This window comes from Amblyomma americanum, chromosome 8 (assembly GCF_052857255.1).
Source record: "Amblyomma americanum isolate KBUSLIRL-KWMA chromosome 8, ASM5285725v1, whole genome shotgun sequence".
NCBI classification, from domain to species: Eukaryota; Metazoa; Arthropoda; class Arachnida; order Ixodida; family Ixodidae; genus Amblyomma; species Amblyomma americanum.
Genome location: NC_135504.1, coordinates 15983828 through 16003981, shown reverse-complemented (window position 1 = coordinate 16003981; position 20154 = coordinate 15983828). Strand labels below are relative to the sequence as shown.

Here is a 20154-nt window from a genome sequence, read left to right as displayed (position 1 = left end):
ATCAGGAAGCAGTGTGACTCAGTGCCTGGCTTCCTTCTGGAACACAGGGCGAATCTAGCACAAGCAGCCGGCGCATCCTGACCAAGCACCTTTCGCTCAATGGCTTTCCACGGTGTGCCGATTCTGCGGCGAATGGGGGCAATGGTGCCGAGGACTCTCCTGTGGTCCGCTACCAGAAGGCCAAAATCATCCCAAGCCGGGTGCGCAAAAGAGTCATCTTCAAGAATGGCAGCGTCAATCTCTCCAAGGAGCACGTCTACAAGCGCTCGCAGCGCTATCTCCAGGATATATTCACTACTCTGGTGAGTTAAACTTATGAACACTTCAGTGAAATTTATTTTTGATTTGTGGAAGCTCCAAAAGTACTCTCTGTGCAGGTAGGCTAGCTAGCCTACCTCTAGAGCATACACCATCCGAAAAGTTGTTGGTTCAGATTGCGTCATCTGCTGTTTTCTGCGAAGAAGTCTGCTGTTTAGTTGTGCACAACTGCATAAAAATAATTTTCTTTGTTGTGATTTTTTGGCTGTACACTAGTTTTGTACCCTTGCCACTTTTGTCTGTAACATGTGCACTAAATTTTTCTGTCATTTCATTGGCTCAATAGATAGTGTGAATTGCTTGCTGCAGGATATCTTAGATATTTACCATGCAGTTATTTATGCATGTGCGTGTGTGTACGTGCGTGCATGCACATGCCATGGTTCATGTTCATACATCATGGCTGTTATGAAAATGAAGATTAACTGGTTAGTCATTAACCATCTAGTCAAATGGGGTGGATGGGGAAGTTGTAGACAAAGAAGGAAACAATTCAGAGATGTACTAATTGGCAAAGAAAGAGACTATGTACAGATGTAGAAGTTGGCAGTATGCTCTTGGTCAGTAGTGGAGGTGGTGCCGTCTATGTTCTGCTGCTAATCAATGCATAGGTTTGAACAGCTGCTCTAGTACGTTAGCGTTATTTCATAATGTGTTTTCGATGCATCATGTAGGCAGGCAAATTTACTGTGCCTGCTCTAGAGACCTTTGCACTATGGATTTCTTCTTCCCAGGTGGACATTCAGTGGAGGTGGAACCTGATGGTCTTCTCGATGGGCTTCATCCTGAGTTGGCTGGTGTTTGCCATCATCTGGTGGCTCATCATGTTCGCACATGGTGACTTTGACCCACATGAGGGCGAGTGGACGCCGTGCATCGTGGAAGTCACCTCATTCACGTCAGCATTTCTGTTCTCCCTTGAGACGCAGGTAACATGCCGCTATTTTTCTTGGGTTATTCGCGCACTCTTCTGGAATATTTGAAGCGTATCTCTTAAGTATAAAACTTTGCTTTTCAGAGGTAGGTTCTTCGTAAGCTAGTGCTGTAGCCTAACAAAGTGTTGTTTAGATACAGTGAAATAATCTAGCTCATAATAGACTGGGTCTATTGCTTGCTCATTATTAGTACTCATTTAAAAATCGTTAATATGCACACTTCGAAAGTGTTGGTTTATGCAGTCTGCCACAAAATGAGATGCTTGCTTTAAGCTTTCTTTTAGAATATGATATAATGTGCCTTTGTTCTGCAGTTTATGAAACATGTACAAATTTAGCAATGTTAATTATCTTTTCCAATGTGCACTAGTAATCAGCATGACTTGATACAACCAACCCTTGATAATTCAAATTTGAAGGGCCAAAAATGTGTAATTAAGGGGTGCTTTTTAATTTATATTTTGTTGGTGGTACTGAAGTTTCAGCTCGCATATCCGCCATGGTGGCTCAGTAGCTTTTCCATTTGAATGTAAGGCCAAGTTTGCATTTTCGATTCCTGGTTGCACTGGCCTCATTTCGACGGAGATAAGGCGCAAAAGCTCCCATGTGCTGTGCAATATGGTATTGCACAGCAAAGAACCGCGGACAGTCAAAGTTAATCCGGAGCCCACCAAGTTATGGTGCCTGCATGCAGCTTGTGGCATGTAAAATGCCCACACTACCAACTTATCACTTTGTAAAAAAAAGAGAACAGAATTTCAAACGAAGCACAAGTTCAAATTAAGAGAGTTTGAATTGAGTGTATTTCGTTGTACATTTTCTTTCCTGACTGTTCTGTCTCTGTTTCTTCCCACGTACAGCACACCATCGGCTACGGCAGTCGAGCCATCACGCCCGAGTGCCCGGAAGCTGTGTTCATCCTGTGCATGCAGTCGATCACAGGCGTCATGATCCAGTGCTTCATGGCGGGCATAGTGTTCGCCAAGCTTTCGCGGCCTAAGAAGCGCTCGCAGACGCTGCTCTTCTCACGCAATGCCGTCGTGTGCCTGCGTGATGGCAAGCTCTGCCTGCTCTTCCGTGTGGGCGACATGCGCAAGTCACACATCATCGGCACCTCCATCTCGGCGCAGATCATCCGCAGGAAGGTGAAGAGCTGATCGACACCTTGGCTGCTGAGGAATATGTGTGCACAAATGAGGCGGTTGCGCTTGGTTTAGCCTTCTGCATTGTGACTCCCATCATTTAGCTGTAAACTTCACCTACTATGGTTGCTCAGTGGTTGCGGCATCTGGCTGCTGATTACGAGGCTGCAAGATCAAGTACTGGCCGCAACAGCTCCGCTTCGATGGAGGCAAAATGCAGAAAATGCTCATGTGTTGTGATATCTGTGCGCTAAGAAGCTGAGATGGCCAAAATTAGTCCAGAGCCCTCTGCTACGGCAGCTTTCTCTCTTGTTCATCCTCAGTGCAGTTCAGATTTTCATAATGAGCAAGATAGTTAGTACATCTTTCCTCATAACCAGCCTAGTTTTCTTCTGTGATTTCAGATATCAACGATCTGATTTGGAGATGGCTTCATGTGTACCATGGCTTTCTCAAGCACTGTGAAAAATTCCCAAAAGCAAAGCTAGCAATAGTACCCAAAAGAAAAGAAAAAAATTCAAAGACAGTGCTTCTGTGTGGTTCCCTGAATATATTATTTTTTTTAGTAGTTTTTTAAGCACAGACCAACTAGCTAATATTCAGTCATCTCCATAGTTCCTTGGACAGTACCTGCTCTAGTGAACAAAAATTTCTTGCATGCACTGTACGTTCACACATAAGGTTCACAAAACTAAGCCGTGTAATGGAACACTACGCCTGCTCACATTCTTATCATCCGGTCATGTGAATTGCGCCAGCAGCTTCACACAGAGTAGAGAGAGAAGTTGAGATTTCTAGTCTTATTATCCTCACTGACACCTTAGAAAACATGCATGGTCTTCGATGTAGATATGACTGCCGAGTGTCGGGTTCAATCCCGGCCGCGGCGGTAGAATTTTGATGGAGGTGAAATTCTAGAGGCCCGTGTACTGTGTGATGTCAATGCTCGTTAAAGAACCCCAGGTGGTCAAAATTTCCGGAGCCCTTCACTACGGCGTCCCTTATAGGCTGAGTCACTTTGGGACATTAAGCCCTCACAAATCAAATTAGATATGGCTGCCACGGTGAAGGTCATCGAAGACCATCGAAATGCACGACTCATATGTTTGAGGCTGTCAGTGCAAACATGTGCAGCCTGCCAAGGTCTTTTCAGTGACATGCTCAATGTAGCTCCTGTGTGATCTCAACCCTGTGCAGGTGACCGCAGAAGGTGAAGTTATTCCTTACTACCACACGCAACTAGATGTGCGCTTTGACGCTGGCACGGACAGCATCCTGTTCATCTGGCCGGCCACCATTGTGCACGAGATTAACGAGACAAGCCCTTTCTACAACATGTCAGCGGAGGATGTGCTGCGGGAGAAGTTCGAGATCGTGGTTATCCTGGAAGGCACCATCGAGTCGACGGGCCAGTCCATCCAGGCTCGGTCTTCGTACCTGCCCTCCGAGTTGCTCTGGGGCCACCGCTTTGAGCAGCTGGTGCGATTCCAGAAGGACTCTTCCGAGTACCTTGTTGACTACAGCAAGTTCAACAACACTTACGAGGTATGTGGAAACTGGCAAACATATTGGAACATGAGCATTTTGACATAATGTCAGGAGAACTAGAAACAATGAAAAGAAAAAAACATGGATGACAGGAATTCGTGGTGAAGAGTCCCCCAGCATTTCGGAACTGTCTTGGCTCCTTCTTCAGGGTTGATGGGATGAAGGCGTGAGCGGCATTTTTAAACTATACTTTTAGTGTGTTCACTGGCAAAGCTTCAGGAAAGGCGTTGCCGGGTTGCTTTTCATGAGCGAAGATATTTAGATAAATATTTTCACTAAATATTTGTTTTGCGTCATGTAAAACTACAGGTTTCGTGGTGACATTTTGTTAATTGAAGACTGCAATTAATTGTTAACATCAAAGAACCTGATTCCATTCTTCTCTCAAACTGTGCATGTTATTTCCTCTTAGACTGATTCTAACTCAAAAAACTAACAGGAGAATTATACAGCAAATGCACGAATGTATTAGACCAATGCATACTTGAATTAGAATTTTCGCTAGGGACGCACCAGGGTAATATGAATACCTGGCACCTCAGAGCTCATTGATCGTACCAGTTACTTTGCTTTGAAACCTGGCTGCTCCTTGTAGCAATTTCAGGGCGGTTAAAATTGGCATCACTTGTGAACCAAGCTACCAGACACTGGTGGTGCCCTGCAGCATTTATTATGCTATGTTTGCAGTTTGAGCAACACTGCGCAGTTTGTCTGAACACTGCAGGTGGCATGACGGTCTGCTAACGTCCAATATTTGGCCCCGTCACTGTGCCAGACAGATCTTGGTACACACATCCAGAGTTGCATCACAACTGGTACAATGAAAGAGGTCTGCCGCATCTTTTCTTAGACATAGCTATAATGAAGATAATCCCAGACCACAAAAAAAAAAGACCGTTGTGGCTGAGTAACTTGCAGTCAATCTGCTAGCAATGTGAAGTCATGGCCATTAATACTGCATGCGCTTCAGTGATCAAACTCCTCTCACACTTTAGCCAGCAGAAATTTGGTGGTGCTTATTACATATGCTGGGAAATCCCGCTGGTGCACCTGCGCATAAGTGGAAGGAACTTTTTCCGTGTTCTTTACATAAGAAGCGAGAAAAGTTGAAATGCAGAAGCTTGCTTCGTGTCATTGTGGTCACAACTGTATGCGCTCTGCACATTACCGGGGCCCTTGGAATATCTGGCTGGCCCATCAACTTTTGGCTGCTTGCTCGTGCAGGTGGAGACGCCACTGTGCAGCGCCCGGGACTTCTACGAGTACCAGAGGATGCTGCGGAGTGCACCACGTATGGTGGCGCTGGGCACCCCGCTCCAGCCAATGACCATTGATGACCGTAACCAGAGCATCCTTGCACAGCAGCAACAGCAGCAGCAACAGCAGCAGCAGCAACATCCCAGCCTTAAGAGGGTCACGCCAGAAAAGTTCCTCAACACTGCTGGGCATCTGATACCTCTGCAGCTACCCAAGGAGCTCTGGTGAGACCAACTGGGCTGTCACTGAAAGAGGGAGGGGCTGATTGCTGGGGAGTCCTGTAATAACAAAATGAAAATTTTGTGGGTGGGTGGGTGGTAGGTAGGTAGGTGGGTAGGTTGGTAGATGGGTAGGTAGTAGGTAGGTAGGTAAACTTTAATAAAATCAGAGGAATGTTTCTTGAGGCTTGTGGGTGGGGTCCTCATTCCAGGGCTCCACTGGCTTGAGCTGTCAGGCGGACCTGTTTTATGAGGGCTCTTTGGTCCTCGTCTTTAATCGCATCGCATCGCCTCCCACCACTCAAATGACGTGTACTGCTGTACTGCGTCTGTAAGTGGTTCGTTTTCGCCCCGCATTCCCACGAAATGTGGAAGAGTGTTGGGCGGGCCTGGCACCATAAGCAAGTGTCAGGGTATAGTGTTGGGTGCAGGAGGTGAAGTTTGTGGAGATGAGGGAAAGTGTTCGTTTAGACCTGACGCCAGGAGATGGCGTCCTGGGTGTCTATTTTTGTGTGAGGAGGAGGGTATTTTCAGGCTGGAGACGCTGGAACTCTAAGCGTATAGTGCGGAGTTTCTCCAGTGCGGAATTTCTCCAACACGGACTTTCTCCAGCACGGACTTTCTCCACCGCGGAGTTGTATGTGGAGGGAAGAAGGGAGGCAGCCTAAAAGCAGTCAAGAGAAAATTAGCCACTGGGAAAAAAAATCAGATGTACACCCTTAGTGATGAGGAGGGCTATGTCACCACGAATATAAATAAGATAGTTCTAATAGCCAAATAGTTTTACACAGATCTCTTCAGTAGCTGAATTAATTATAGTGTTAATGATGAAGCCAAGAGTATGGAATGATTGGACGCCCTGTCCGCAATGAAAGAAGAAGTAAAGAAAACCTTACATGGAATGCAAAGGGCAAAGTGACTGGTTAGGATCAAGTAACTACAGGTTTGTTAAAGGATGGTGGTAACTAGAAAGAGTTGCTAGTGCCTCATGACATCGAGTTTACGGGAATGTTGAAAGAACACTGACATCGTCTTAATCCATAAAAGGAGATGTCAAGAACTTGAAGAATCGCAGACTGATTAGCTTACTGTCCATTGTTTACATGGTACTTACTTAGGTAATCACTAATAAAATTAGATCAACCATAGGCTTCAGTCACCTGAAGGACCAGGCTGGCTTTTCGAAAGGCTACTCGACAGTAGACCATAGTGACACTCTCAGTCTGGTGAAAGAAAAGTGCAGAATCAACCATCCTATAGTAAATGCATGAGGACTTCAGAAATGACTTGGCACTATTTTTGAGAAATTCTTCGTTTAGGATGCTGGAGAAGAAAGCATGTTAGCTGCATGATGGTCAGTATAGAAAATGGTCACTAAAGGAGGTTTTTCTGTTTCCGTCTTCTCTAGATATCCTGCTCAAGGCTCCATGCCGGAGCCTTGGAAGTGAAGACTGACAATGAACGATGCAGGAAAAAAAAAAAACGTGCCTCGCAGCCATGTGCTTGCAACATTGTCTCACATGTGCGTAGTACCAGCAGTGGCCTGCACCTTTGATGGTAGCAGTATACCGTCATGGTTCCATGCTGCGATGTGGGCCCTTAATATCTTATGAGTGCGTCATCTCACCGAGAGTGCCTTGACAAGCCACTGCGACCGTTTCCCTGGTCCACTGTTGCCACCCAATCTACCCAAATGCACTAAGGCCGCAACGTTTCCTTCTCTACTCGTCTTCACTTAGTTCATGCTCACGAGTGATCTGGTGAGAACTGACGACTTGTGCTACAGTTCTTTGGATATATGCTCTCCTGCGGTGTTGTTACGACTGTGTCAAGGCAGTGCTTGGTAAGAGTGCATTTGCTCAGATTGATTTTTCTTCTTTTCACCGGGGAGGAAGTCTCACTAAGGGCCGGTTCCCGGCCGTTTTTAGAGGACATGGCGTATGGCTGGACACCGGACCGCCAACCAAGCATTGTATCGTGACAAACGCACACCGCATGTGTGGCGCATGTAGTGTCGCTGAACACACCTGCATCGATGCCGCTCGGCGCAAGTTTCTACGAAATGACGGAAATCGCCGCAGCCAGCAGCTGCTTGCACCCGCGGCTTCGATAGTGTCCTCTTGTCACCAGACTGGCATATGACCGATAGGTTATAGTAACGGCACAGCAGAGGCACGACGGTCATGCGAAACCAAGTGTGGTGTGTGGCGTAAGTGTCTTGACTTCGAACTTTGCACTTTTGTAGGTTTGTTCTTAGGTGAAAAGTCTCGTAGACTTCTGTGGTTTGCTCATTTAACTTTTCTATGAGAGTTTCAACATTTTTTACCTTGTTCTACAACTATGAAAACATGAGGCAGGCAATGGGTTTGGGAGGAGTTGTGGAGGTTCAAAAAACATTTGGGTCCCTGTTATACTTCAGCAATATGCTATGGTGTTTTTGTAGCCGAATTAAGGTTTCCCTCACAAAAGCCAGTGTTATAAGCCCAGTCTTATCTATTGAAGTAACAAGTGGCCAGAAGCATGCAGCCACCTTTGTACTGGGCTTCACTTCTTCGGGTTAGGCAATGCACAGCATTGGTCACTTATGCATGCCAAATAACCCTCACGAATGGGTTGGAGCTCCTGCAGTTAAGGTCTGTGTTCACTGCAAGTTTGGTGAAAACTCTGTAACAGAGACATGGCCCTCTTTCCTCCGACATATGTGGATATGTGGACAACATTCATGCTGATATCTGTGCATGCTACAGCAGGCACACTTGCGAATTTGCTGTTGATAACGCATGTTCAGTACTGAGAATGAAATTGTCCGCCAATGTCTCTTAATATACAAGCCCACATGTATATATATATAGCATGATTTGGATGCGTTTTGTGACCTATTTTTTTACGGTGTTGTGCATGCTGTGTAGACCATTTTGTGGACAGATGGGACACTGCACAGGAATGGAACACCATAAGGCCCACACTTTTTTTTACCCGCGAGTTTAGAAAGCATACAGTCGAAGGTGAACGTGCTTTTTTTGTGCAATTCCACAGTATGCCTGTGACATATCATCCAGGGATGAACTACAGTGAACTTTTGTAGTGTTGGCCATGCGCAATGAATGTTCCCCAATACCTATGAAGATTGCCTTTTTTTTAGAGAAGAACATTCTTTCTTAAATGCAACTTTTTATAGTGAGTGTGTTGATGGCAGCACAACTGAATAAACACGATCAAAGCAAAAAGCCCAGATCTATATAACACTTAAACATTAGGAATAAGTGGAATTAATATGTTATGTGGAGCCTTAGCAGGCTTTGCAAAGTGAAGCTGTGTCTTGTCTATGTTGTGCAAAGCTATCCAGTGCAACGATAATGAGAGCTGAGCACTATATATAAATATATATATATATAAATATATGAATATTTTTGGACTCCAGCATCGTAAGTCTGCTGTTCTTGTGGAAATGACAATCAGTTCATCTCGGAAGTTGCATAAGCATGGTCCTCTCGTTATAGATTTGGTGTCATGACCAATTTAGCCCAAGCTAGGCCTACAGTAATGCCTGTGCTTCATTTTTTTTTTTCATAATAACAGTGCGCATCTTGAATTTGTTCTTGACAGTGTGGCTAATTTCTGTTAATTGTAATTGCCAGTGTTTTCTTGTTGAAAATGCAATTCGTTATTAAGAAAGGCTGCAGTGTTGCTACAAATGTGAGAAACCAATGCCATCAAAGCAAGCTATGTTGAGAAGCCCTTGCATATGCCGTACTATAATATTGCGTCGACGTCGGGCTTTGAGAAAAATCCTGCAGTTTGCGTTACTTTGGTTTAGATATGCACCTGCATGAGAAAGTGAAGCTACTGATGTTTTAGCACACCTCATAGTTAGCCTTGTGCTCTTGTTATGCCAGGGTGCATAGAGCTCAATGGTAGCATAGCCTACTCTGAAAAGAGTCGAGCAAAAAAAATCTTATATTAGTATCTAACTGAAATGATAACCTGCATAATGTTGTTTGTCAGTAGCAATATCACTATCTTTCTGCAACTATTAACTTGTGATAAAAGCCTCACATTGCCTATGGTGCAAGTCTCAAGTATGGTAGTTTATTTTTTTTTTGTGACACCACACAGGATTTCCTTAAAGCAATAGTAATGGTGTAATATATAAAGCATGAGGATTTCGTTTGTGGGAGATTCAAACAGGAGCAGTTTGTAAGTTGTCGGCTTACATAGTGAGTTGAGAAAAGTACAGAAGCTTTTTTTTTTTCCAAACTTCATTTGCGAAGTCTTATCTCTAGTGAGTGTAAAGTTGGGCTAGTTCAAACAAAACTCTTTTAATGAGCGACTCTGCAGGGTTTTATGATCAAGTGTATAGCTTGCGGGACCAAAAGGTTCCTGAATGTTGTACGAAAACAAAAGATATATGCATATCTCGCTCAGCTTCTATGCTACATACTGGGCGCATAACATTGCTTGCATTTCAGCCCGTCTCCGCAGGAAGCAGTAGCCACTGTCAGCGTCCTCATCGCTAGTTTTATCATTCAAAACTTAAGCTGTGTGAGGCGTTTTTGGCATCACTGTCTCTCCTGCGTATCTTAAACATGTTTCAAGTCTTCAAATCCATGGAGTGTTCAAATAGCTTGTTAGTCTAGGTTCTATGACAAAGCTTTTTGAAGCCAATGCTGAACTGTGGTTTGAAGGATGGTTACAAGTTGTAACAATCCAATTACAAGAGTGGCAAGGGAGGTCAGTACCTCTAGAGAGCCCGCGGTTCAAGCCGACAGGCACTTCGATGCCCGTGTCGTCGAATTCCCAAGCTAATGGGAACTCCAATGCCCACGGGCATTCAGTTGCATGAGCACCTGAATGCCCATGTATGCGTACATTTGGCCTGCCACTGCTGTTTACTGATGTTGCTTACCAAACCATCTCATTTACAAGGTGGTTAAATGCACTAGTGTACCAGTTCCATCAGTTCGCAAGATGCTAGCCTTCCATTTGCATCTTGTAGCAGTTTCGCCTTTCTTGCAATAGTTTCCTTTGCAAGGAAGCCTGTGGGGACCAGTAATGAAAAGTACAATTTTCTTGAAAATTTTAGCATCAGTGGTGTATAACAAAAAGTCTGCCATAAAAATATCTTTAGTGCAGCTATTTCAGCACTGATGCTTGCATTAAAACACGTGTTCGTTAGACATTCCGCAAGCTGCGAACAAATGCGGGAAGGTGATGAAGCAATGTGTGGTTGAGGTTTTTGTCATTCCGTCATGAAAGCAGTATTGAGGTACGTGTTTAAGCATAGTTATAGATTTTTTGTTTTTAAAGGACAATGAACAGCTGACACAGCTCGGGAGCTATATATTACAAGGTCGTTTTCGTAGGTTTCTTTTGTTTTACTGACATAAAAAAAAAGTACCAGTTGCCAAAGTTGTTTGTTTTGTTGTTGCAATGTTTTTAGAAGTTTTGTCCTTTCATGTTTTATGTACATAGAGATAATAAAATACATTTAATAATGCTGAGTCTTCTCGATGCTTCATTCCCTTGGCTGTTGCGTGTAGGCAAAACTCACAGCTCAGAGTCACCAGCCATGTATTTAACGGATGCAAAATAAGAAACAAATCACAGTGATTTTGGGATCCCTCTACTATGGAATATCTTGTGGCCTTGAGCGTGCCTTCAAGGTGCAAGAAAGCAATGATGAAGACATCCATTGCATTGAGAGCAGTGGTTGATATCATCGCACATTTGTACCCTGCTGAAGTGAAGGTTCAGTTCTTTTATGCAGTGTGAAAGAGATTCCTCTGAACAGAATAAACACCAGGGAGAAATTTCCATAACTAATTTTATTATATGCAACTGACCTCCACAGTGAGTATAATAACAGCGATGCAGTGGTGGCGTGAACTGCATGTCGGTAATACTAAACCTTGCACAGTGGTGTGACCCTAATGAGAGTTGCATATGCCTTGACTGAAGCGCCTGACCACTGCTGTCCTCTTAGCTTAATATAAATGCAGTTAAGAATTTGTTCACCCTAATAGGTGGCAGCTGGCGCTACCAGCGTGGAGCACTACAAGTGATTGTTACACTTTCATATCTTTGAGAACCTTGCAATGCCCAACCTAGTGACATGAAGTGCCCATGTTATGGAGGCTCCTGAGGGAGTTGCGAGCTTTCAGTGAATGAAGAAAAGGTTGCGAACAAAGACCACACAGAAGATACAGCCTGATTCATGGCGAGAATTGTCGGCCTTATGTGGAGACTATCAAGACAGCCATTGATGCACCTGGCATGCTTCAATGCTGGGGACAAATAGGAACTCTCAAGTAATCAACTCTCAATAGCCATTGATATCAAGGACATTAACTTCTTCAGTCTTCAGTGAAAATACTGAAGATCCAGCAGCATTTTTTTTTTAAAGTTCACTTTAGTGTTCCCAATCTCTTATCAATGGAGCATATACTTCAATATTGGTAAGCAGTATCTGGGTGTTTATTTGCCAAAACTCTTATTTTCTGTTCAGGAGATATAATACATGTGCATTTAAATGGATTGAAGACACAACTACTCATCACAGTGAAGTAGGTAATTAGATCAGGCAGTAAGGTTGCTCAACAGGTGTGAAATAACATTATGGCAGCACTGTTCACAGCATACCTTGGTGTCCCGGAAGAGCACCTGCAGGTGATGACACACTGGTAGGTCATGGTACACTCTGGAAAAAGTAGCAGATGATCCACTCGTGGTTCATGAACATGATTTTGTCAGCGCTTTCAAAATGGCTGCTGCATCGATGCGACTGGTGTGTTTGAGTAACCGACAGAGTAATGGTTTACCTCACAATCCTGTTACCTCAAGCTTCTACATTGACAAAACGTACGTGAAAAATTGCAAGTGAAACATGATAGCAGTCCTTCAGTGCTAGTTTTGCTGAGAAATAAGGTAGCTGCTACAAAACAAATGCCGTAAATCGCTGGTGCATTTTCAAGGTTATGCTCTGGACTAAATTCTTTCACGTAAAGCTTCCAATTATGAACAGAAGCATTCATTGCCAACAAAGCACTGCTATACAGTATTCTAATGCTACCCTATATAACTCCATCCTTCTTGTCCAACATAAACTTGGATACAGACTGTCAGAGCTACATCATTTGAGCATTGATAAAGACATGCAGATAGCTGGAGTAAAAGCCAGCTATGTATCAGTTCATAAATATGCGAAAATGCAGGATTCCTCGACCCTTTTAGTCTCGGGTAACCCCAATAGGTGCTGAGGAGCCTTGCGTGTTTTGGCTTCTGTCTCTTCCTGTCCAGCATGCATAAATTAGCATGGCCTATTAAAAAATGCCTGAAGTCCAATTAATGATGACTGCCTGTAAAGTCATACAGCCTGTTTCGGGCAATTACAGTGTGAGTAGTCCCGAAATCAAGTGAGCAAAGAAAGGACGGATCGCAGCAACTATGGATGCAGGTGCTCGGAGATCCCAAAACGTGCACCCAGGAATGAATCCAAGGGTTCAGTGGAGCCTAGTTTGGGAATACTCGCAATGACAGACTATGTTATGCCTCTCCTGGCTTTCAAAACACTTTTCAAAACAGTGCACTAGAATCCAAAGTGCAAAATGATGGAGGGTTGGTCTTCCCTGGCATTTGTTGGACATGCTAGTTTGCCTTTGACAAATCACTGAATTATGATGCACTATAACAAAAACCTCAGAAAGTGCCATAGGCATGTCAAACATGCACAAAAAGGAACTATGGCATTGCCTTTCCCAGCCTTCACGTTATACATAACTTCTGTCATCCAACATGAAATTTTCTTCAACAAATAAAGTGCTTTCTGTCCTTGCAAGCAGATATCCAGATGCTGGCAAAGCAGTCCATTTTTCATATATTCTTTTGTAACCTTTCTGTACAGACATATGATTCAATACTCACAAGTTTGTCATCAACAGTGAATGCAGAATAACCTAAAACTGTCATTAAATAGACAAATTAAACTCAGTACAGTAGTATGAATATCAAACACAAGGCAGACTTTGCAGTTGAGCTAGCCATACCATTTGTGTAGATATCTTTGAAACATGATTCCAATATCAGTACAACTGGCTACAAAGCTCAATTTGCATGCTGACCAAGCTTTAAACATTATGAAGGGCAACATGGCATTTGCCGAGGTTCCGATACGTTGAAATAAAAAAACTAGCTGCACCTGCTTCTAAATCTTGATGACTTACGACATTACACACAAGCAGTGTTTGTTTGGTTGGAGCAAAAAAAGTTGCCCACAACATTGCCTCAGTTGAGGCGATTTCGACAGACAACACTGCATTTGCCGAGTCATGAACATTGCTTCCACGCTAGGTACCAACATAGTGCTCGTTAACAAGTAATGCCTATTTCTGATAATTGTGGACGTTTTGTGAAGTTACTAGTCAAGTACCCGCCGCGGTGGCTCAGTGGTTAGGGCGCTCGACTACTGATCCCGGAGTTCCCGGGTTCGAACCCGACCGCGGTGGCTGCGTTTTTATGGAGGAAAAACGCTAAGGCGCCCGTGTGCTGTGCGATGTCAGTGCACGTTAAAGATCCTCAGGTGGTCGAAATTATTCCGGAGCCCTCCACTACGGCACCTCTTTCTTCCTTTCTTCTTTCACTCCCTCCTTTATCCCTTCCCTTACGGCGCGGTTCAGGTGTCCAACGATATATGAGACAGATACTGCGCCATTTCCTTTCCCCCAAAAAAACCAATTATTATTATTATTACTAGTCAAGCCGCTTGCCATGCACAAAGGAATTTGGTAGAATTATCACTTGTACAACCCTTTTCATACAGCATTAACAATTAGGTTCTTGAAAGCCACTGGACACTGTTGCAGCACTGAGTTCTGCTGTACACTCAAACTTCTGTTTCCTGTTTTACCATGAAACCAAAAGAGGAGCCTATAAGAAATATGAGATCATTAAATGAAAATGTCCAGAAAGCAGCCAAACTGGTCTAACTATTGATCATGAAACCATATTCTGAATCACGTGAGCTTTTCAACCATGGAGTTATGAAGAACCATACGCAACTTGTGAGGGTGTTCAGTTCGGATTTCACTGGTGGCACGGTTATTTTTTTCTAGTTCTTAATCAATCTTTCTGGTAAAAAAATATTTACACTAGCAATTTCCCATTTATCAACACCACAAATCTAATAAAACAAACACTCCCCTATGCGTTCGTAATTTTCAGCGACTAATATTATCTCGAACGACGTGCGATTTTTTTTGCCATCACGCATGTATCTGAAAATGAGCGGCAGTAAAGGTTCCACCAAGCCCTGTCTTCCCAATATGAATGTGGTTTTGTGCTGCAATTGTCCAAATCAAGCAAGCCAAGCACAAAAAATTTGCGCCTGCTTCGATGATGGATTTATGTGGTTGTAAGGGCAGCTTTGACCAAAAAACACCAAGGTCAAGGGCAAAATTACAACTGCGAGTCGCACATATCGCACAGCTGTTTTTCGTCAATTAGTTACGGTTACAGAGCACTAACAAAGCAGGAAGGGACTGTAGTGATTCAGCCAAAACCAGTTGTGCAACGCTCGCATATGTGAATGGACCTGAAGGGACCATACAGGTCTTAAGTGCTAGACAGCAAATAATCCTAAAACCTGCAATAAAAAAGTGTTAGGATTTTATGGTAGTTAAAATGAGTAGACTTACAAAAAGCGTGTTTAGCCTGACTGGCTCATGGTCTTGCTTTGCAGGGTCATCGGCACATCTTGCGATGATATTACTCATGTTAAGCTGATCCGACCTGTTTGCGCTGTGGATACAAGTTGAAGATGACGTGCAATGCACAGAGGGAGAGTGTGTTGCAATTCAACACGAGGTGCGATTGGCGACAGCGATAGCCTAGAGTGCTCTCGTGCAGTGGCCAGCGAAGCTGATCTGTTTGCACCGCTGCGGGTTCGAAACCCAGTCACGGCACTATTTATTTTATGTTTGCACCCTCAAGGTCAGGGACGCCACATGATTCTTGGTTGGGTGTGATCTTGCGAAGTAGTGCTTTTGCACTAAAATGAGTTTATATAGCCTACTAACCCTCAGTATGGCTTGTGCAGTGTTTAGGACTAGTAGAAACTGCTATGAAACTTAAAACTGAAAAGATGTTTTTTCTTGACTTAGAAGTGTTCCCAGGCAAATAACTGTTGAAACCAGAGCCCTTTGATATTACCAGATGCAAAACTTCCTGTAGGGTCCATGTATAATAAAATGGCGGGCCGAGGTGGCCAAAATTCGGGCGTTTATGAATTGCTGCATCACTCGTGGTCAATAACGTAAACAGTGTTCAAGTTGTAAACATCTAGATCGTTGATAAACACACAGCCACCTGGAAACAAAATCAGTTAAACAGATGCATTAGCAAAAATTCAGATATATCAGTCAGATGGACAAATTAGTGGGTAAAAGAAGTAAGCAAAAAAAAAAAACGCTTCGCAGATGACAGTAGCAACATATGACAACAGCTTTAATTTGCCACTTCCAGATGGTGCCGCCATCCGTAAGTACATGGAAGGTGGCTACTGGGACCAGTCACTTTTTAGAGCGAAGTTTTTCAGTTGGTGTGATGCAAGAGCCCTGGTCAAAACTACATCCATCTATGTCTACATAGAAAAGATGACTGGCAGCCTCTGCAAAGGCAGTGCAGTAAACCGAAGTCTGTTAATGTCACCCCTGTCCAAATGAACACAGCACACAGTGTACAACTAACTTCGAACCTTTACTTCAATCGCTCTATCGGCATGCTTGGCCCAGTCATCAAGCTCGAGAGGTGGTAGCCACTATGCTAGGCGTGCATCTGGAGCCAGCCAGACCACTTGTCTAGTGGTCGTCGCCGCGGTCCTCATACTCCAGCCTGTCATCGGTTTCACAGCTGCCGTCATGAGGCCAGTGCGTTGGATTGTCGACATCTATCTTCTGGTCTGGGAAGTAGTCATAGAAGTCCTCCATAGTCATCTCTATTGCTGGAAGCATAGCCTCATACCTCGCCAGCTAGGGAAGGAAAGAGCAAAACAACAAAATAAGAAAGGAAACACACACATCCAAGTTTATTCATGAAAAATATTAAATTGAAAGCATTTGCTACACAAACATATACACTAAAGCAAATCTCCTGCAAAAATGTCAGCCACTTCATAATATTTATATTCACCTTACTAGCTGAGGACTGTAATGATGATTCAAGTTAGAGTGACAACCTGACCACATGCCATAAAACAGGCTAAAATGTTCACTAAGAACAACTTAAAGCACCGTGTGCAATTGCTCTCATAACTTGATATTCAGCATTTTTAAGGTAACTTCTCTGCAATTTGTCCATGATTCGGCACATTATTTTGCTTTAAAAAGGCATTTTAATAACACCATGGTGATGTTAAAAAGGCATTTTAAAAATACCAAAACTACTAGACAAAAGTAGTGACTCAAGTTTCTTTTCCACAACAGAACTATTCTTGTAAGCAAGGTATCCATGAAAACAGCATATCAAAATTCTAGAAAGGAAGATGACAAACAGCCACACCGTTTTCATGCACAATAAGCTAAAAAAAGCATGAAGTGTTAAAGCAATATCAGATATTCAATGGCATTGCACCGGTTCCCGTGATGCCTGGCACAAGTCCCCTGCACTGGCAGATGCCTTCTCATTTTTTGTGTTCTGTAAATGATACTGGTGTTCAGATAAAAGGATTAATAGGGACCTATCAAGCAACAACATAGCATACTATATAGCATAATACATAGTATACAGGAATTCATGTTCTCAGAGAAAATGTTGCACTGTTTTTCCCACATGCCTAGATTACGTAAAGTTTTGTGGCCGATAGTACATCAGTAACTAAGCTGCATGTTACTGCCCCTTTAACAAGATTCGAATTCACTAAGTTTGGTCTTGATCTGAGCTTTCTTTTGCTGAGGAAAAAATTAATTCAATGCAACATTAAAGAAAGAGAAACTACTTACTGGATACCTACGAAAACGAGAAGACTTTTTTAACCAAAGAGATTTTTAAAGTTTGAAAAATAAAAAAAAAAAGCACCTTGCATTAATGTACACAGAGTTTTGCTTATTAGTGTCCAGTTTCAGTACGGCCTGTATTCTGGAAGTGTCCAATATGTGGACGCATTTGACTGGGCATTGATTAAACTGGATGTGTTCTCTCGCTCCAAAAAAAAAAGATGGGAAACGCCGCCACCGCTGACTCGGATTATGAAAGATGTTTTGAAGCTCCCAGCAGGTTAAAGTCAAACCTGCCAGCCTATTTCTGCTTTCAATAGTTTAAACATAGATCCAAAACATCTAAAGCACAAGTTTTGTACCATTAAACTTTGCTATAGGACTGTTGATTCAATGCAAGTTCACTTTCAGCCGATAAACCTCGACAGGAAAGGTGGGTCAGCTGTTGTCGTTATCTCCGCGTTTGGAGCTCCAATCAAATGGCGCACGCCAACGTGTACATTCCCACGGAGCGGACACTTTCACAATACAGGCCCAGGTTCCAATATTCAATATGCCATGAGGCAGAGAAAGAAAATGATAAAAAAGTATCACCATACCTCCTTCTTGTACTGCTCAATGCGCTCCTTAGACTCTATGACAAAGGCTTCCACCTCCTCTTTCTGTGGAAATAAGAGAAACAACCCGTTAAGCATACAGCAGCTGCTACCCGTTTGCGTGGCACGAGCAACCACAAACTGCACCAGACGGAACAGCAAAAGCAGGCTTAGTAGGTGCTGTATTATGGGGCCGTTTTGCACACGAGACTTTACACATGACACTGACATACAGGCTGCAGTCAGTACAGCGCCCCGCTGTTATGGTTTTTCACAGGACCACAGAAAATAAAAAAATTATCCCCCAGAAAGCAGGCGTGAAAAGAAAAACCATTGTTATATGCCTTTCTGTTTGTTTGTTTGTTTTTTAAACTTACAGCAAGGCCAGCATGTTTATTTGTAATTCGCAAGGTTTTGTGGCTCTTGCGATCATTCGCAAGCACAGAGTGTCCTATACGTCCTGCTATGGCTCTCCCTCTATCTAAGCAGCTGTCCGTGGAAGGGAGGCAGCAGTGACGAGGGCATGCGCACCAAGCGCACTTCTGCGCAGCTTTCCTCCTAAACTACACGAGTCTGATCTGTGGCGTCATCTGTTGTTCCTGAACAAATAAAGGAACGAATGTAGTGCAGTGCTTGTGCACACAGAATGCATCAGCTGCACTGTCGGCTATCTGGCGCTGAACGCATGAATGGCAAAGCAAATGACAGAGAGGAGTGTAGAGCTCACCGCAGCCCGTTCCTCAGCTTCAATCTGGGGCGACAGATGCTCAGTGGGGTAAGGCACGTGGAAGGCCTTGTACTGCAAAAGGGAACCAAAAGAGGTTCTGAAGGTTCCGTGTGTTTTGAACTAACATAGGCATCACTGTACAAAAGAACCCAACCGCCACTGAAACCAAGAAAAGTACCGGGGCAGTGAAATTTCCGATCTCGGAGGCAGCATGTGCTAGTCTTTTATTCCAACTTTTAAAAAATTGTCTCCTAACTAAATGATTGCGCGAACAATTTAGCGTTCTAATCAACACTACCATACAGAAAAGAAGCATCAGTGCAGTGAAGCAACCTTTCTTTTTGCAAGCAAGCGTAGCTTGCCTGCCGAAAGAGCATCACTAGCTTCACTGCCCACATTATTGTACCCCATTTCTCAGCGACGCCGAGATTTCCGCATAGGTGCCTTTCAGTCGGCTCCGAAATATAGGCGCAGCCTGGTGCACTTACCGCTTTTTCGAACTGGTCGACGAGTGCAGAGTTTCCTAAGCGAGCCCGGTACATGGCAAAGTCAATCTGAGGGGGATTCTCGGGAAGACTCAGCACCCTGAGAACAAACGGATAAAACAATTTTAAACACATATGCCCCCTTTTTTCCGCACAGAGGCACGGAACAAGCAAGCGAAACAAGTTCGCCGAGAAAACAGCAATGCATACAGTGACCCCACGAGTGGTGGGGAGGGACGGTCAGCAAATCACCGGTCAACGAATTACTGAGAAGGCACGTGTAGCGCTCCTCACCTGCGAAGGTAGCCATCAGACCTTGCCTTCAGGGCCTGGAAAAACACTTTTTGGTCGGCGGGGACACGCTCTGCAAAGGCGGCCCAGTCCACAGCAGACTTTGCAATCCTCCGTGTAGCCATGTTTCAGCAGGGAAGGTGACCGATGTACTCTCGATCCGGCTGTAGCCGGCCGGATTCCGCCAGGGGGATTTCCGAAAAATCACAACGATTGAAGTATCACATTGTCAAACTAAATAATAATTGCTGCAATGTTTTAAAATTGAAGCAATTTAGGTGTAGTTGCGGCACTTGCGACGCTCGAACGCTGACAAAAATTGAAGAGCAGGAAAGTCGAAACCGAAACAAAACTACGCTCAAGCTCGTGGCTCAAGGTGCTCGGCTATGGTGCTCGGACTCGATTAACACACAATATTTTTGCATAGAAAGGGTTGGCGAAACTTTATTCTGTAGTCCACCTGTAATGGGAGGAAGTAAACGAGAAATGGTTCACCGCAGTTGCCTGTTGCTGCGTCTTTTTTTCGGTTCCCAGAAATTTAATATGCTTCTAAAGGAATGTTATGGCTGATATTACTCGGTTAAAAATTTTCGTGACGGAGCCTCAAACCTCATCTTGAGCAGCGCGTTGAACCCGAGATTGTTAGCGACATA

At 43.8% G+C, this 20154-nt stretch overlaps 2 protein-coding genes across 4 annotated transcripts in view; one reads left to right on the top strand and one right to left on the bottom strand.

Annotated features, from left to right (window-relative positions):
• Window positions 1-10919, top strand: part of LOC144100967 (ATP-sensitive inward rectifier potassium channel 12-like) — a 138459-nt gene extending 127540 nt beyond the window's left edge. For all 3 annotated transcript variants that reach the window (XM_077633909.1, XM_077633911.1, XM_077633910.1), the window contains 6 exons: window positions 48-302; window positions 1053-1247; window positions 2114-2398; window positions 3593-3940; window positions 5168-5424; window positions 6827-10919. In XM_077633909.1, the coding sequence (XP_077490035.1) occupies window positions 48-302; window positions 1053-1247; window positions 2114-2398; window positions 3593-3940; window positions 5168-5424; window position 6827 (1341 nt within the window). In that variant the 3' untranslated portion in view covers window positions 6828-10919. The remainder of the gene's footprint in view (window positions 1-47; window positions 303-1052; window positions 1248-2113; window positions 2399-3592; window positions 3941-5167; window positions 5425-6826) is intronic.
• A 5229-nt stretch (window positions 10920-16148) lies between these two features.
• Window positions 16149-19679, bottom strand: LOC144100966 (ATP synthase subunit d, mitochondrial-like). The gene is made up of 5 exons (XM_077633907.1): window positions 19505-19679; window positions 19214-19310; window positions 18726-18797; window positions 18002-18064; window positions 16149-16439 (listed from the first exon to the last, which is right to left on the bottom strand). The coding sequence occupies exons 1-5, from the start codon at window positions 19624-19626 to the stop codon at window positions 16269-16271; spliced, it is 525 nt and encodes a 174-aa protein (XP_077490033.1). The 5' UTR covers window positions 19627-19679; the 3' UTR covers window positions 16149-16268.
• Window positions 19680-20154: the final 475 nt, after the last annotated feature.

Excerpts from the sequence above, each read along its gene's own strand:
- LOC144100966 (XM_077633907.1), bottom strand. The coding sequence starts at position 19,626 with ATGGCTACACGGAGGATTGCAAAGTCTGCTGTGGACTGGGCCGCCTTT. Across the intron at positions 19,311-19,504 it reads TCTGATGGCTACCTTCGCAG|GGTGCTGAGTCTTCCCGAGA; the intron begins GTGAGGAGCGCT and ends GTTTGTTCTCAG. Across the intron at positions 16,440-18,001 it reads TTGAGCAGTACAAGAAGGAG|CTGGCGAGGTATGAGGCTAT; the intron begins GTATGGTGATAC and ends TTCCTTCCCTAG.